Source organism: Perca flavescens, chromosome 17 (genome assembly GCF_004354835.1).
Source record: "Perca flavescens isolate YP-PL-M2 chromosome 17, PFLA_1.0, whole genome shotgun sequence".
In the NCBI taxonomy this organism is placed as follows: domain Eukaryota; kingdom Metazoa; phylum Chordata; class Actinopteri; order Perciformes; family Percidae; genus Perca; species Perca flavescens.
Genome location: NC_041347.1, coordinates 1,569,109 through 1,586,966, shown reverse-complemented (window position 1 = coordinate 1,586,966; position 17,858 = coordinate 1,569,109). Strand labels below are relative to the sequence as shown.

Below are 17,858 nucleotides of genomic sequence, written 5' to 3'. Positions count from 1 at the left end.
ATACAAAATGATAAAAGACACATATGGCTGTCTAAACAACAAGCGGTGCATGATTTGACAAGGAACTGTTCTGCAGAGAGTTTTTCAGAGTGATTAAACACAGCTTTAGTGAGCCTACTGTGAGACAAATCCAGCCAGCACTGCGGGCCTGCTTTCAGTCTCATGTTAGACCCAAACTGTTTCTCACCTACCTTTATACAGTTATAGCGAATTAGCAGTCTAAAGCCATATTCGCATGGAACTAGTATTACCTGGGGACCTTTAGTAATTTGTAATAATTGCAGAGCTTGTCTGTGATCTTAATCGCCTCTGAATCTGCCTCGTCAAGTAAATATTCCAGAGGTTGAATCGGCATCTCTGTGATTCGGGGTTGTATTGGCTGTATTGGCAATTCTAAAAGAAAGCTTTGACATAGTTTGTCAAAGCTTTGACATATTGTGTGTGGGGATAATGTCAGTAAATTTGGGTAAAACACAGACTTCACTCGTTCTGTGCAAATGCGCCAAACAAAACACAGATGTGGGTTGGGGAATTTGTAACTCACATCAGATCCCCTGGGAATACTAGTCTCATGCGAATAGGGCTTGAGAATCAGCCATGAGTTATTGATTGAATGTGTGCACAGTTTTCTGAGTGGCTCGGTCCAGGTGGATTGCTGGTTGTAATGCAGGTGAGCAGGTCCCGTACTACTTTCCATCAGTGCTAAATAAAATGATGGCCAGCGCTGCAAGATAATGCAATTTCCTCTGACTGGAAAATACTGATGCACATTTGAATGCCTCTTAGGAAAATGGTTTAACTGACATGAAGTAACTCAAACCTCCAAGAGCCATAAAATATAGAATCATGTTGGCAAACACTTTGTTAACTGACTGAGCTCCTCCCTTACTGCTCGGAAGACTGAATTCTGTGTTTTACTTAGACAGTGTCACAAGTCTAGAGAAAGGATTCATGAGTAACCAAGCAATGTATCCTTTGTTATAAATCTCCTTCAGTGCAAAAATAAGGAAAGTCTGAAGATATGCTTATATGGGTGCCTGTGCATCAGCAGGACAACAGTCGTTTGCTCAGTCCACCACGTCCGTTCATTTAGTTCAGACTGAAATTATCAACAGGTTTTCAGAAAATCGGGAAACAAAAATGTGAATTAATGTATTTCCATCCACACGTTATTCCATTTGGAATGTGTGGAGTTGGCTAATTGAGAGAAACAGTTGGCGGTGCTATTTCTCCAGTCAGCTGCCATTAAACGATTGCAGAGGAAGGGGACACAACAAGAAGAGGTAACAGAGGTGATGAGGTAATAAAGAGCCTTAAACGATGGAAAACAACGGCGAAAATGTGATGGAAATATTCATGGAAATTCATTTTCTTTATTATGTATTAGTTTGAGGAATGTTGATCGGATGTTTTGGTCTCTTCAGTGGAAGCTTGAGTGATGTTTAAGATGCTCCATGTATGTCATGATTTATCCCCCAAGTCCTTTTTCCATTGCACTCACATTCACTTTTTGTATTAATCAATACATCAACTTTTCCACTAATGCCAAGAATAAAAACATTTTTTGCAATATTTTGAGTTTTTTTTTTGTTTCAGAGTTTTCGCTAATGTCCCTAATGTGTAGTTATGACTTGGTGACCCCCTGATTTTTTTCTGTAGCACCATCCCAAATGGAAGGAAATATTGCTCTGAAACAGTAGACGTCATCCTGCCAAGATTGCACTCAACAAGTTGGATTTTTATTAAGTGAGAGATACATTTTATGCCTCTGTGGGTAATTTATAAGTACTCTTAGCATTTTCTTCCTGCCCATTAAACGCAAAGTTCAGTCATTAATGAGGAAAAAACTCATTAGTTATGAAGAAAAATTTAACCATCCAGAAAAATCCCATCATCAGGATCATTAACTGTCTTCTCTTTTCAATGCCAGGCAGGGTAATAAGCATGTTAATGGATTGGATAAAATTGTTCTCAATTCAGAGCAATCATGAAATAAAAAACAATATTATCATTCTGACAACAGTGAGGTTTCATGTAACATTTTTATCCAACCTTAAAAGGTCCAATGTGTGGGAATTTCTCCCAATCTAGCTTTGAGATCATATATCGCAATCAACTCTCTCGCACCACGCAGTTCAAAGTACGTATATAGAAGAAGACTCATGTTCCTGAAATTTGGATTTTGAATACGTGTGGTCCTCCACGTTTCCTTCTTCAAACTTGCCGAGGCCGGGAAGCTACGATACCCATTAGCAGCATTAGCAGCACCTGTGAGTTCTTCGTGTGACAGCGAAAACGCGAAAGGCGGAGCAGTATGTCCCTTACCGGCTAACGTATTTCAAGATGGTGCATGAATATGGAGCGTCTACCCCAGTTCATGTGAATGCAAATATAAAATTTAAAGCCAAAAGGAATGCTTGGAATTGATGGTGGAGGTAAATATTCATGAAAAAGGACAAGTTTGTGAACGGGCAACACAGATTTTGATAATGAACAACTAAACACGATACACACTGGACCTTTAAAAAAAACTTCCAAAAATAAAACTTGTTTGATGCCATCATCTGTATATATGTTTGAATATCAGGGTTTCTCGTGCATAGAGAAATTTCTGGCGCCCCCGAAAGAGGTTTTAGCCTGCCCTAAAAGAAAAATCACCAGTACTAAAATGAATTGAGAATAAAAATAGTAATTTAAATCCTTTCTAAATGTGTTTAAGAGCAATTTACCAAACAACAGTTGAACAAGCAGAACATAAACTTGAATATGAGAGCTAATCTAAGTTTTAAATCCAGAGTCGGGCTATACCGGACTCCCCCATGATTTTTTTAAAGCTATAGTGCGTAGTTTCTGTCGCCCCCATGAGGAATTCTAAGTAATGACAACAAAACCCACCCCCCCTCCTCTACACAGTTGCTAGTAGCCAAGGAGGACACGGAGGATTAAAAACATGATGCTCTTCAGAAGAGGTCATTATCGTCACTCGAGTTTCTGCGCGGGAAAGTCATCGGACGACACAATCTTCTGAACATTACCATACATACAGAGAGAGTTGTGTTAAGCTGATAGTCTTGATTAGCTTTGTAGCAACTCATTTGGCAGTGGCTTGAATGTAACATACGTTCATAAATATCAAAAAGTTATGCACAAGCTTTAAATATGAAAATATTTTTTTAACCAGTTTTGTTAATTACTTATTTTTTTATTTTTATTCAAGCGTAATGTACATTTTGTTCATCATATTGTCAGAAATAACAGGTAAAGGCATAGATTTCTGTCAAATAAGGTAACACAGCTTCATTGCCTTTACTGTACGAGGACTGATCATGCTTACTGCCGTGTTTAGTCACCCCCCAAAAAATACACTCTGAGCAAGGAAACCCCCTGAATATGAATAGTTATTAAAAACAGACAGCTAGTAAGAGCTGCTGTGCCAGGGACTGTGAAGTTCTTTTTAGAAAAACCTCTTTCATCGATAATCTATTAAAGGTAGTGCATTATGGAACACACTACCCCCCAATTATAAGGGAATGTCCCACTCTGGCCACCTTTAAGAGCCAAGTAAAGGTGTGGCTTAGAGCTAACCAATCGTGCAACCACCTCTAACTGTATGTTGTACCGTATTAGCCGAGTAGAGCATACTAATGAATTGTGTCTCCGTTTTAACACTTACTAATGAATTGTCCTGTTTTCCTTTTTGTTTCTTCCTGTTTCTCCTTGTTTTATAGCAAATGTTACTATTGTATATCTTGTGTCCTTTTTATTGTAACTTTAACCTGCCTAATGGACTACAGATGGAAATTAGCCCTTGGGCTACAATCTGGCATTGTTGACATGTACTGTTGTACATGTTCATCAAATGTGCAGTGTCCTGAAATAATAAAATAAAATAAAAACAAAATGTGGATGCACATGAAACCAACACTGCTTCCTGGATTGAACCATGGAATAACAACAGATGGATTTCTTTGGAAGTGTTACAGGGGCTGATATCGTTTTTATTTTCAAAGCAGAAACATTTGAAGATCAATCACACACTGAAGTTAAAAATATCCTCACAGTTGTCCTGGTTAAAACACCTCCTCCATCACCCTTAAGTTTCTAATTAAAGGCTGCCGAAATGTTGAAGTGAGTTGAGCCGCTGCCAAAGAACAAAACAGTGGAGAATAGTTCTCAGTTTCATCACATCCATATGACAGCACATTAAATCAGATCCCCAGGGTATTCTAGGATTAGTCAAGCAGCCCTTAATAGAGTCTTTGCCGAGCTTAAACATTAAGATAGGTATATGGAGAATGAGAATATCTGCAGGGCAAGTATAATAAGAGTCTAATTATATTATCAAAAAGCCACCAACCTACTATCATTGTGCAAATAAATTTTTTAAGGCAGGGATTTGAAGTGAATAATTTGGTTTAATATAGGTTTCTTAAAGTTTTGATGGATTCATTATGGGCAAACTATCATCACAGTTGCACTAAGTCTCCACACTGCACAGAGCACATAGACACTCAAGAAGCTGAGAATATTAATATTAATTAATTAATTAATTAATATTCTGCAACAACAACAAAATCTTGAAGGGAGTACTGCAAGAGTAATAGCTCTCTCCGAATGCACTGAAAGAGCACACATAGAAAGTGTGGATCGTTAGTAGCCTATCGCTTTCATCAGATCTGACCTTTTCGCTTTCTTGTTAAAGGCCAAATGCATTCATCAAAACCTTTGCCAACACACCTAGAGGTTATAACTACTGTACAATCTGGAAAGAAAAGTAGATAGTAGATAGGAGCTGCTCACAAAAAAAAATCACGACGTCAACTGGAGGAACTAATTAGTCAAGTCAGCCAGTGCAGAGTTTAGTTTAGACACATGCAGACACTGGAAACTAGAGGGAAGATTCAAATGTTGTGATGCGTCAGGTAAAAAGTTCATAAAGCTCCCCAGAGGTTCTCTACAGCAGAATGCAAGTGACAAGTGAGAGAGCAACAAGAGGGCTATTGTGAAAACAATTGTGTTGTTTCATTTTTATTTTTTATTTATTATTTCAGGACAATGCACATTTGATGAACATGTACAGCGGTACACATAAAAGTGCCAGATTGTAGCCCAAAGGCTAATTTCCATCTGTAGTCCATTAGGTAGGTAGAAATTACAATAAAAAGGACAAAAGCTATACAGTAGTAACATTTTCTATATAAAACAGAGTAAAACAGGACGAAAGAAAAGAAAAGGGTGAGGCAATTTGCACCCCTGGTACAATTAGCAGTGTATGCTATTTGCACTCTGGTGCAATTAGAAGTGCTATTTGTACCCTGGTGCACACAGCAATGTGTTTTATTAATACCCTATCTTGTACAAATATCAATGTATGCTCAACCCTGTGCCTTTCCAGTACCTTGGCATATATTTACACACAGTTATCCATGCTACTCATGTATTACACTTTTTTGGAATACTATCGCCCTGACATTGTTACCCTAACCATAACCAATCCCCCTCCTCTTGCCTAAACCTAACCAACCCAACCAGAGCAGGCATATTCATGAGTCTTCCCTTACCACCCTGCAAAATAAAATTTTGCGTTTGCACGCCCTGACTTGCGCAATGGCATGCAAATTATCGAATCCAAAATGAAAATAATAAGATCATCTCACTGGGGAATCAAACTCCAGGCTCCCAGACTAAAGCTCAGTGTTCTAACCACTCACCTCAGTTCTTACAGGATGCTGCACAACTGTTTACCACTTGGTGTCTTCAAGCCTCGGTTGCTAGGTAACCATACTGTATAACTAACAAACTAACGGTTGTATGCTTTCACTGAAGACAGAAAGTGCAACTGTAGTATCAATTTTCCGCTAGAAATTCAATTGTTATAAACTTTAGAGACAAAACTTTCCTAATATGCCAGTTTCTGCAGTCATGGAAGATGAACGTCCGCCTTGATTTCGGTGCACGCGAGCAACGTGTTTTTGTTGTTACGTCACAGGGTGTGAATAGCTCAGCTGTGTGGCCGAGGCTATTCGTACCGGGGGTACAAATAGACACTCCAAAAAGAAAAACAGGACAATTCATTAGTAAATGTTAAAACAGAGACACAACATACACATGCTCTACTGTATGATCTGTACTTTTTTTTTACATTATTTTTGGGCATTTTAGGCCTTTATTATATAGGACAGCTGAAGATGTGCAAGGGGAGCGAGAGGGGGAAAGACATGCAGCAAAGGGCCGCAGGTCAAAGTTGAACCTGCGGCGCTACGACAAGGACTGAGCCTTTGTACATGGGGCGCACGCTCTACCAGGAGAGCTATCCAGGCGCCCAACCCCTCATTGTTCTTTAATTGTGTAGAAGCTCCAGCCATTTTAGGTAGAATCTTCTTAAAGGTGCCCTGCCACACAAAACTGTTTTTCCTTGTATTTTTTTAAATCTGTTAGGTCCATATGTGTTTGTGTTATGTGGTGAATGTGAAAATGAACTGCTAGCTCCTCTGTCAGCTCTAGCCACTGGAAAGAAATAAGCAGAGAAATCAGACCAATTACAAAAGCTGGTTAGTCTGACATCATGTTGCCTGAGCTCATTACTATTCATGCGCTCGCCCAGTTGCGCTGGGTAAAGGATGCTGACAGCCAGGCTCTCATTGGCTAGCTGTTAGCCAATCAGATTCAAACAGCATAGCTTGTTGAATATTAATGACAACTGGCAGAAATCGAGTTAACTCTTCCTGCAGGCTTTCTATACTAGAATGGCTTGAAACAAGATAAGTAAGGCATTTTTTCCACAAAAAAATGTACAGAGTCCATGGTAGAACTTCAAACATCACCACAAAGTAATGAAATACATTAAATATTTCATATCTAAGGAGTTCTCTAGAAAATAGACTGTGTTCATTAAAGTTTACAGTATTGCTTGGTTATAGGAATGGGCGTTTTACGTAATGCTAAAATGTTTGTTCTGGCACTAAATTATTAAAGTACTCACACAAAAAAAAATATCTAACGTAAGAATAGGGTAAGAAATTAGGTGACAATCACTTTGCAAGTGCCTTTAACATCTAGAAAGTCTTGGTGAGGGAGATACAAAGTAAAATGATTTTGAGTTTAGAGTCTCTGTCCGATGGGATAAGCTATCAGCTACAGTAACATCCTGCTCAAGGCAAAGCATGTGCTTTCTTTACTACATCTTCTTTTACATGAGCTGTGAGATTTTAGGAGCTCAAAGGAAGGCCAAAATAAGATCTCAGTTAGTGTTAATTAAGATGACACTACAAAGCGTTATCATGGTAATAAGAGCCGTTTCCCTAGCTCTGGCTTTGCAGTCTTGTGATATGAAATGGACCTTGAAGCTTTGGAGGAGCTCATGCACAGATACTGTCCATACTGTGCAGTGAAGGTTTCTAACCGCAGGACTGAACCAGTCAGTCAAAACCTGGTCATTTCTGAACTTTAGGGAGCTTTGTACCCTTTCCTACCATCACATATGTGTAGCCTGGATAATGCTATGCGATACGTCAACTCATATTTCCTATCAGTATGTCTGTTATCTCGAAAGAGGAGTTCATAGGAGAAGTATTTTATTGTTTTACTGTATGGCTGTCTTCTCATGTTTTATTTCTTTTAATTTGTTCTATTTGAATGTTTTATGCCTGTGGGAGTTATGTACTTTATGTCTTATTTATTCAGCACTTTGTTCAACTTTGGTTGTTTGAAAGTGCTCTATAAATAAAGTTTGATTGATTGATTGATTGATTGATTGATTGATTGATTGATTGATTGATTGATTGATTGATTGATTGATTGATTGTGAAGGGGGAAGTAAAAAAGCTACAATAAAGGTCAAATGAACAAAAAAGCAGATATGGACATGTCCATACAAAATACATTTAGCCAGTCATAAAAAGAATTCCCTCTGATGAGTAACGATGTACCACTATATTAAGACATTATCTTTTGGACATCTAATCATATTTATTACAATCATTGTAATAATTGTAATAATTTTATCCACCATCTGAACTAAAAAGAAGATATTAAACAATAAATTGCAAGCTGTATTTAATTCCAGCTAGCAAAACGTGTATAAATGCATTTTTAATTTGCCATATTCAGTTGTGATGATGACTTTTATGGTTAAAATGATAGTGTTTTAACCATAAAAGTCATGTGCCCAAAAATGCTAAACTTCTGGGGAACATCTGCCACATCTGTCATCTGCAGCAGGGAGTGAAATCAACTCTTAATGCATATCACATCATTTGTTAAAGACCCATCTTAGAAGAATATGTTTAACCATGTCAAGAAACGTCCAACGCCCAACAAAATGCATTTTCACATTATTTTACAAAATTATAGCGGTGGTATGTGTTTTTATTGTTAATCTGTTATGAGTTGACGACAAGGTGCTCTCACAGAAATAAAGAGGCCAATAACACCCTGTGGTTCAGAGCGTTGAGCAGTATAGAATAAGCAGGGCTCTAGTGAGAAAATTGCCTTGGTTAGGGAAAATATAAGTGACAATAGTGCCATGACAACTTGCTGTGCAAATGGAAATGGCAGAGAAACCCAACTGAGGCAAGATATTGTTCCAGATAGGGGACCTACAATTAAACTTAATGAACATGAAAAACTGGTTTTCGGTTCGCTCTGCTGCAGATAATGATAAATGATGAATTTCAAATAGGCGAGGCAAGGGAATTTCTAGACAAAAGGGGTTTGTGTGAAATTCAAAAGGATCTCAATTACAACCTTATTTAAATTAAGACTGGATCCAATATATGCGGGTGTATATCTCTGAGAAACATAGGCAACATGATTTTTTTGGAGTTAAAAAGTTCAAATAATCTCTTAAAAGCCTTCTTCCTTGACCTGTCTAGGAGGTTATTCTGCTGCCAGTAACTGTAGGAAGCTTTTAGTCAAATCACTGGCAAACTAATAGATATTCTAACATGGGTTATCTTGTGTTTCTATGGCAACCGCTGCAATAAGCATTTTAAAGCCACTTAGTATCAAAGCTAAAGTCTAACCGTGTGTTTTTTGTCTTTCAGTCAAGCTTCAAATGGTTGCATCAGCTCAGAAACATCAGTGGTATTACATTTTGGTAACCCTTGACAAGTGACATCAGCAAGCCGCCGCAAGCATTAACTTGTCAGGAGCAGTCAAATTGACGATCACTCTTCCAAATCAATGTGCCAGAGCCCTAGCTGGAGTCCAATCTCAGTTGTTATATGATCTCTAGGAAGCTTACACTTCAACATACCTTCCAACTGATTCTGAATAAATGGGGAAAATAATACACCAACCATAATTTCCTTTTAAATTTTAAATCAACAACCTTACCTACTCCTCACATACATGATAAAGTCCTTTACTGTAAATAAGTCACACTAAAACACTATTTATTTCCCTTTTAAAGTGGCTGAATGTAACTTTCAGTCTGTGTTGATTCTAGCGGCCACTTTGGACAAAAGCGGTAGCGTTTTTACCACACCTGCTGTCATAAAGCTCTTTTCTTTACGGTGCTGTGTTACTGAGTTAGCGTTACCTGGAGGTCATATAGTCGCGATGAATGTTTTGATCAGACAGAAAATCATTAATTTACAATAAGAGAATACGTTACAGATGCATCGTTGCATTTCACACAAGTGTTGCATACTTAGCCTATAGCAAATTTCATGAAACCCACGGATGCTTTACACAAGTAACGTTACAGGGGAAAAGAAAATAGTAGGCCAACACAAACACGGACTAAAAGGATTAAAATGTTCGCGCTAAATGGAAGGGGGACGTATGTAATGTCGGCTACTGACGTCCAACCACATCATGCACTGTAAAGATATTTTATGATTGAAATAGACATATTACATACCTGAGGGCCAATTCGGTTGGGTTTTGAATCATTTACAATCCCATAATTTTCTCCATCTGTTGATAGCCCGTTGTCATTCATTTTCCCTTTTAGCTTTTAGCTGTTCTTCATTTAATTTCCTTCTTTTCTGTGATGGTCCTGCCCCAGTATCAGCCATAATTACAAAAGATAACTTGCAAAGTAACATTAAAATACAATTAGGCCTATATAAAGAAATCTCCTGCTTCCTTTTACCTGGCTTCGATGGTATACAATAACACAGGATTTTCCGATGTTCCAAAGAAATCTGTGACCCATCAGAATGTGTTACTGTAGCGCCATCTACCTGCCGAAAATCATTCTGTGACTCGGTGGGAAAAATAAAACCCAGGCACCACAGTAGCATACAATCTTCTCTCAAGACAATAAATTCTCCTCACGTTTCTTTTTGTGGTGGTTTGAAACAATTCAGTCATGTAATTATCCGACTATAGGGGTACACTAATCTCTCCAGGGACAAGAAATAGATTTCTATACAGGAGTAAGTCATGTCTCTCCAGTAAAGGCAAGAAAAGCATAATGTAAGCCTTTAATCTGCCTGTAATAGGCTTCAGTAAAATTGTATCCATGCTCTCTGTAACCAGTGTCGTGAAACCATCGCTTCCTATTTGCAGTACTGTCGTGTTACTTTATGTCATTGAGCCTCTTTTGAGAGAGATTAAATGAGAAATCAAACCTGACTGCTTTGATGCTGTCGCCTGGGTTTGTAATTGTGAAGTACATTATCGCTGGAAAGAGGATGGCTCAGACATTTTTGAAATTGGTGCTACATGGCCAGAGAAAATAGAGAAAAGAAGCTGTGATATTCCCTTTTGCTCAAAAGGTAGAAAACCTACAACCACTAGAATGCCCTGCGCGGCCCCGGCACCGGACCAATAAGCGCTCCCGCTGGTGGGTGACGTATAATGAGAGCACATCACATAACCAATATACTCGTATAACAGTTCAACAATGAGCTGAAATATGTTTCTCAATACATTTTAGGCGAGACATAGGCACAAAAGGGAACACAATCATAAATGTGCCCTTTCTACCTTGTATCTGTTTTAACAAAGACAAATTAATCAGATTATAGTAAATAAAAGAAGGGCTAAACCCCTCCCCGGACAAATGATTGATTAATCATAGCTTAGCAATTGTAACTAGCCATGGCAAACATGTCAAGCTTTGGATTTGTCCACATGTCGTAGCTGTGTGCATTACACAAATTAGTTTCTGGGGTTACAGGTAACTAAACTAAAAAATCCCTGTTCATGAATACAACATCCATTGTGTAAAGTATTTTATCTAAAGAATTATGTGTGAAACACTGCAGCTATTTCAAGAGAATGTCACGTTACTGAACCTCACGTGAATACAACTTACATACATTTCAATCGGCAATGGTGGTTAACAATGAAGACAACAACTCCCATGATCCCACGAGACTTCATGACGTCATCAAAAGTCTGTGTTTACATCTATGGTTTACATCCATTGTTTCGACTGAGAGACTCCTAAAACATTACGTAACAGGAAAAACAAGCTTAACAGCAGTAGCAGCTGTAACGAAGCAAACGATCAATTTGATATGACAACAGTCACATGTATTGCCTTCATAGCAAATAGCAAATAATGGTGCCGCTTTCTCTCTATTTCCTGATGCTTTGTTTTCTCCCCTGCATCTTTTCCTCGCCTTTTGTTTGTTTCTGAATTTTAGCTCTCTCGCAAAAGACACCAGCTTCAATGTGAACATCTAGCTACAATTAGAGCAGAAGAATCAACACACATTAAATATTAAAAAGTGAAATTAAAGCATATATGTGGTGCACACCGTTGCAATGTTTACATTACAGTCAACAATCAGTAAATACTTCATATGGCTGACTTCATTTGCCTCAGATGACAAAGATTCAGTTTCTTTTTTTTTCAAGCAACAGTTTTTTATAATAACAAACTCAGCTCTGATCCTCTTGGATTTCTTGCTTTGTTCTTTTGACTCAGGGAGTCAAACAAAGCTCTAATGCTGCCATTGTTGTCAATGATTGCTACAGGAACACAAGAGGAAAAAGTTATCTGAGGCTAGACTGACACTCAAACATTTGCCAACGTGTCATTATCGAATTCCTCCACATGAAGGAAGACATCAATCTTTCCACCGAATTCAAGCAGGCGGTTCATGTCCCTGTGAGCCTTTTTGTGCTGGATGTATGCAAGACTTTCACGACCCTTTATGTCCTGGCAGTTTCAGCATTGTCAGGGTCATGGGTCGTCTTCATAAAACTGTTCAGGTCAATAACGTGGCCATGTATGTTGGTGAAAATGGTTGCAGCGCATTTGTATTCCGCTGGCAGAGGGCAAGCAGTGTTTCCTATTCACTAAATCGACAAAGCTATCAGGGGTTCTGGGCTGAGCAGCTCATGCTGACAGGGTTAGCTGATGGGCTACAGGCCATGGTAAATCAACTTTCTAGGGCCTTGATGTCACAGAGGTCATATTAATTACATGCTAAATTATTTGTCGCAATTTGCAGTGATTGATTTTCCATCATTAAATTACACAGGATCAGTTTTTTGTTCATCAAGCACTAAATTAAACAGACCGGACAAAAAAAAAAAGAGATTTTCATTCATTACAATGCATGACCTATCCTAAAATTCTCCTTCTTCTACCTATCAATTATGGAAAAATGGTATTCTGAGATAAATCTGTCCTACAAAAAAAAACATTTGATGCTGAAATGCTGCAAAAATGAAAGCGGTCACTTGTCACTAGATTCAAATTGAATTTTCAAAAACACCTCCATTTCATGGTGAGCTGCACGCCGCTACACTGAGACGCAGAAAGAAAATTACATTGTCCTACTTTTCCAGTCAGAAAAGACAGAGCACAAGCCAAAGCGGCTGAGCAGCCCAAGACAAAGCTGCACGCTAAGCTAACTAAAAGGGAACTGAGACACTCATGGTGGTTTTCCATACACATGCTGGCTTAACTAGACTTGGCTTAACTCTGCGTGTCAGCCCAGCACGGCAGGGATTTGCCGTTACAGCAGGTTGTCAGGCGCACTTTAGCCCAACTCTGGAGACGGCCCATCTTGGCGCTACTTAGCACATCTCGGCGTGTTTAAAGTGGTAATGGAAACGCGAATCAGCGCGGTAATGGCATGACTCTGCTGGGCCAAAAGTACCAATGGAAAAACACCATCAGACCCAGTTTGACTAGAACCAAGGATAATAAGACCCAATCCAGAATCATTGGCATACAATGTCATCAGTGCTTATAGTGAGTCCGCCTGAATTGATGTCAGTCAAATTGACCAAAGAACCAAGACCCACTGCAATCCAACGAAATCCTACAGTTTGGGCTGAATATATACTTTGTACCTCATGATCTGGGTCTCTGTTTCCATGAAGACCTTTTATAAGTTTAGGACCTTTTTGGGTATCACGTTTTTGTATGTGGGTATTGAATTTGCCGCACCTGAGCAGACCTGTGGGGGCATGATTCCTTAAAATGGCAGTACGTTATTAGCATAAAGTAGCTGAATAAATAATAAGAGACTTAATAAAAATGCAGTGGTTGGTGTCTTGTTGAGCTAATAAGGACTTTATGTTTACAAGCAGATGCAAATATTCCCAGCTACACTTGCATTTTAAAGTTATATTTTCACAATATAATAACCTCTTTTCATTGATTAAAGGTGCTCTAAGCGATGTTGGGTGACGTTACTTCTTGTTGACGTTTCTTTTCAAAAGAAACTGAGACTAACTCGCTCCTCCCTCCTCCTCATCCGGTCCCCTCCCTTCTGTGCTTCAGCGCACTATTCCCCCCCCACCACACCCACAGTGTGTTCAGGGGACAGGCAACTCGCGGATAGTAAGGAGATGTTTGCTGTATGTGACAAAAAATTTTGTAGCTTAGAGTACCTTTAATAATCAACAGCGATATCTTGTACGAATGTATGCTTAAGGCTTTCTCAGCCTTGACTGCAACACAACAGTCTTTTGATGTCTATAGTGCAGTGACTACAGACGGTTCACTCAAACACAACAATGATCATTGCAAAAGTAATCAGCATGGAATCTTTCAAAGCTCACAGATTCATGAAATCCGTTTATTTCATGCTGGAATGGTCAAAGTCTGGCATATGGCGTTTACACTAAAAGCATGCATTTGGCAACATACTAGTGGCAGGCAATCTGCTACAGCACATGAATCCCAGAGCTGATTGTGCAAAGAAGCGCTGCACTATACAGAGAATATCTTATAGCAGGATTCAGCCAGACCCAGAGGGTTTGCCTTATCAAAAATGTGCTAAGTGCATTCTGTGCTTTGAAAAGAAACTGTAAGAAGTGGAGAGGCTTCTCTTCCCGGTAGCAGACAAATCAGCACCACAACATCCCATCATCCCCTCTGTATGACCTCTGCAGGGATTATAACACCAATTGTATGCTCAGCAGCACCATTGGCAATGGCATTTCAATGCTTCTTGTCTGATGCTTGGGGAGTTGTTACTGAGTATTGATGGTTCACGAGAAAATTATACAACTGAGTACCTTTTTTATCTCCTTCTCAGCTCACCACGTTCACAGCGTAGGTGTTCTGTGAATCTGACATGACTTACAGTGCTCATATTATGCTAATTTTCAGGTTCATAATTGCATTTAGAGGTTGTACCAGAATAGGTTTATGTGGTTTTAATTGTCAAAAAAACACCATATTTTTTTGTCGTACTGCACATTGCTGCAGCTCCTCTTTTCACCCTGTGTGTTGAGCTCTCCGTTTTAGCTACAGAGTGAGGCATCTCATTTCTGTTCCATCTTTGTTGGGTGTTGCACATGTGCAGTACCATGTGCAGAGAATGAGGGCGCGCCACGCTAGCAGCTAGGTGAGAATTATAACGTTTGTCACGGAAGTAAAGGCTGGACTACAATAGAGCTGTTTGGAGATGTTTGTAAACAGTGTTTTCTCTGGAAGATGGTTAAGTAGGGGTGGACTTTTTCACTTTGTAAACCTATAATGTGCACAAAAATATATATATAACACAATAAAGGAAAGGGAAAAAGCCAAAAAGCATAATATAAGCACTTTGATGATGCCCGCTGCCTGTTACAATTGCTTTGTGTCTGCAGATCCCAGTGTTTGCATTTCTGTAAGCAGTCTTACCTGCTAATGAGGAGGATAGTGAACACGGTCCTTCCAGATACAGAGAGAGACATGGCTGCCAAAAGAGTGGAGACGCCAGGTGGAGTTTATCTGTGATCAAAGCAAACAAAGGACAACAACATGCAATTTAGAGAGATGCAAGTGATGATAGTTGATTCAGAAAATATGGATTTTGTTCCCTTTGAAACCAAGATGGTTTGATGGATCTCAGCAAGGATGGAAGCTAGCAGTGACTCCTACGTCGTCCTTTTCCAGGAGCAGTTTTCAAACTGAATCAGTTGGCACACATCACAGATGGCCTGTGCCTCCTTTTCTATTTTTAATCTTTACAGTCCACAGTTTCACAAATATTATTTTTTACTGAGATGATACCTATCACCTAGGTAACAATGGTTTCTCGGTGCCACTTGGTTACTTTTTTTTTTACAGATTCTCTCACACACACTGAAATGTAGGACAATTTTTTGAGACGTATTTCTAAATCACACAAGAGCGAGTCTCAGTACTGACATGCCTGAGGGACATTCTCTCAACAGTAATGACCTATTGTTACTGACCTCAACTCCAAGCCTGGCACTGTGAGCTCCAGACTTGAAAAGTACAAAAGCATATTGCAGTTTCCTTCAAAGAGAGTCATCTTGTCATCCTCTCTCTCTCTCTCTCTCTCTCTCTCTCTGTATATATATATATATATATATATGCCTTTTTTATAAGATGAAAGCAGACAGAAAACCTTTAGAGACCAGAATGCAACCACTGAGACCCGAATAATGTCGACGGCATGCTGGGCTGAGGAAATATTTAATGTAAAGTTGGAAGCGAACGGCTGTGGCTGTGGTGTTAAAAGTGACTTTACAGTGGTGTTGACTTGAAGTACAGTAAGACCTTTGGTTACATAATTCCACAGACTGTAAAAAAAATAGCCGATGTAGAAGCAGTGACGTCATTCATTGGTTTGTGGACTGCCGTTTTGAAGTCTTGATTGTTGCCTTGTTTGGCAATTTGACCGCCGCTATCTTGGTTTTTTGAAACCAGACGTGACAATTTTTGACAGGAGGGTGGAGGAGGGCAGGATGACGTCGCCAAAATAAAATAAATGGGCCCATAATTTACTAAATGAACATCAAGCTGTATTGAAAAAGACTTGAAAGTAGCGACTGAGAATATAAACTCATTATGAAAATGTTAGGTCATTTTCTTATAGACTTCTATAGAAACAAGATTTATTTTTGCAACCAGTGGATTCGCCTCCTGCTGGAAATTAGATAGAATGCAGCTTTAAGGCACTTCAGCATTGGCTTCACTTTCAGATCCGAAAGCTTTGTCCATTATTTTTACAGTCGATTCATTATATACAGAGTGTTGGTCTGTAGCAGGTAAGACATCACTGGCAATCACTGCTAGGCTTAACAGTACAACTGACAATGAACTTAACCACCGTTACCCATAATCTTCATATAATCATGGTGATGTAAGTAGTTTAAGCTGCTGTGGACAGATGCGTACCACAGTACCAAAACACAATATACAATTTGGATTTTACAGATATGTAATCAGAGCTAGATTTTCTGACTTTCCTGTTATTAATTATCAGTGCTACAGCTCTGAACAAGCTACAATTGTGGTAGCTAAGCAAGCACACATCAACCCTCGCACACAGAAGCTATAGGACTAGCGCAGGAATGTTTAAAGTTTTCACTCACTGCTGATAAACCCATTCAAAAGCCATGCATTATGACTCATGAGTTACTCAGTTGATGCAAATAGTGCATTCAGGTCATTATTTGAACAATCCTGCAAGTATAAATCAAATCAAATCAAATTTATTTGTCACATACACAACCATACACAGTACAATGTGCAGTGAAATGCATTGTGTACTTGTTCTGTCACAATAAAAACAATAACAAAATCCATAAAAAATAGTATTTATACAACACGAGAAAATGAGGTGGTGGGTGGGGGGCTAGCCACAGTTCTCATTGAGCAGACGGACAGCCTGAGGGAAGAAGCTCCTTCTTGAAGGGTGAGTAACAGTGATCCAGGGTTCTCTCTCCTCTGGTGGGGCATGTGATGTGCTGCCGAAGGTCAGGTCTGACTCTCTTCAGGTTGGCACTGTTAAAATCCCCGGCTACGATGACAGCTGCATCCCGACGTTCAGCCTGGTGGTTAAGGAGAGCCTCCTCCCCTCGACTTTCCGGACTCTCTCGTTCTGTACCTCCGGTGAACTGAGAGGTCATCCGCTGGTTGAATTGCATGGTCCAGCATCGAGGGTGTTAGCCATGTCTCAGTGAGGCAGATGATGTTGCAGTCTTGCATGTCCCTCTGGTATTTAATTCTGGCCCTGAGCTCGTCCAGCTTGTTTTCTATTGACTGGACGTTAGCTAGCAGGATGCTGGGCAGTGGTGTTCGGTGTGCCCTGTTCCTCAGCCTGTTTCTGATGCCTGCTCGTTTATCTCTAGGCCTTCTCCGTGACCTGGGGCCTGTTTCACAAAACCAAGATAAAGGGATTAAGCCGGGATTTCCTGGTTATCCTGGATGAATTTAGCCTTGACTCGGTTTCACGAAAGCAGAGGCACATAAATCACCATGGAGATTTATTCTGTGCAGCTAGCCTGGTCCTGACCAGGCTAACAGCCAGGATTTATATAATCCTGTAACCTTTTCTGTTCACTCAGCAGTGGTTTTACCCCTTTGTTATCAGCCTGGATTAAAATACAACAGGTGCATATTGCTGTTCATTTAAGTACTGTTATTATTTAAAGTTGTGACCATTATTTTTTTTTATAATTATAAATTTGTCATTGTT

The 17,858-nt window shown here is 39.4% G+C and overlaps 1 protein-coding gene across 1 annotated transcript in view; it reads right to left on the bottom strand.

The window, feature by feature from the left end:
- LOC114572230 (gamma-aminobutyric acid receptor subunit pi) overlaps window positions 1-17,858 on the bottom strand; it is a 54,090-nt gene that overhangs the window by 25,452 nt on the left and 10,780 nt on the right. Inside the window, exon 2 of the mRNA XM_028603747.1 lies at window positions 15,050-15,139. Coding sequence (XP_028459548.1) covers window positions 15,050-15,102 — 53 coding nt within the window. The 5' untranslated portion in view covers window positions 15,103-15,139. The remainder of the gene's footprint in view (window positions 1-15,049; window positions 15,140-17,858) is intronic.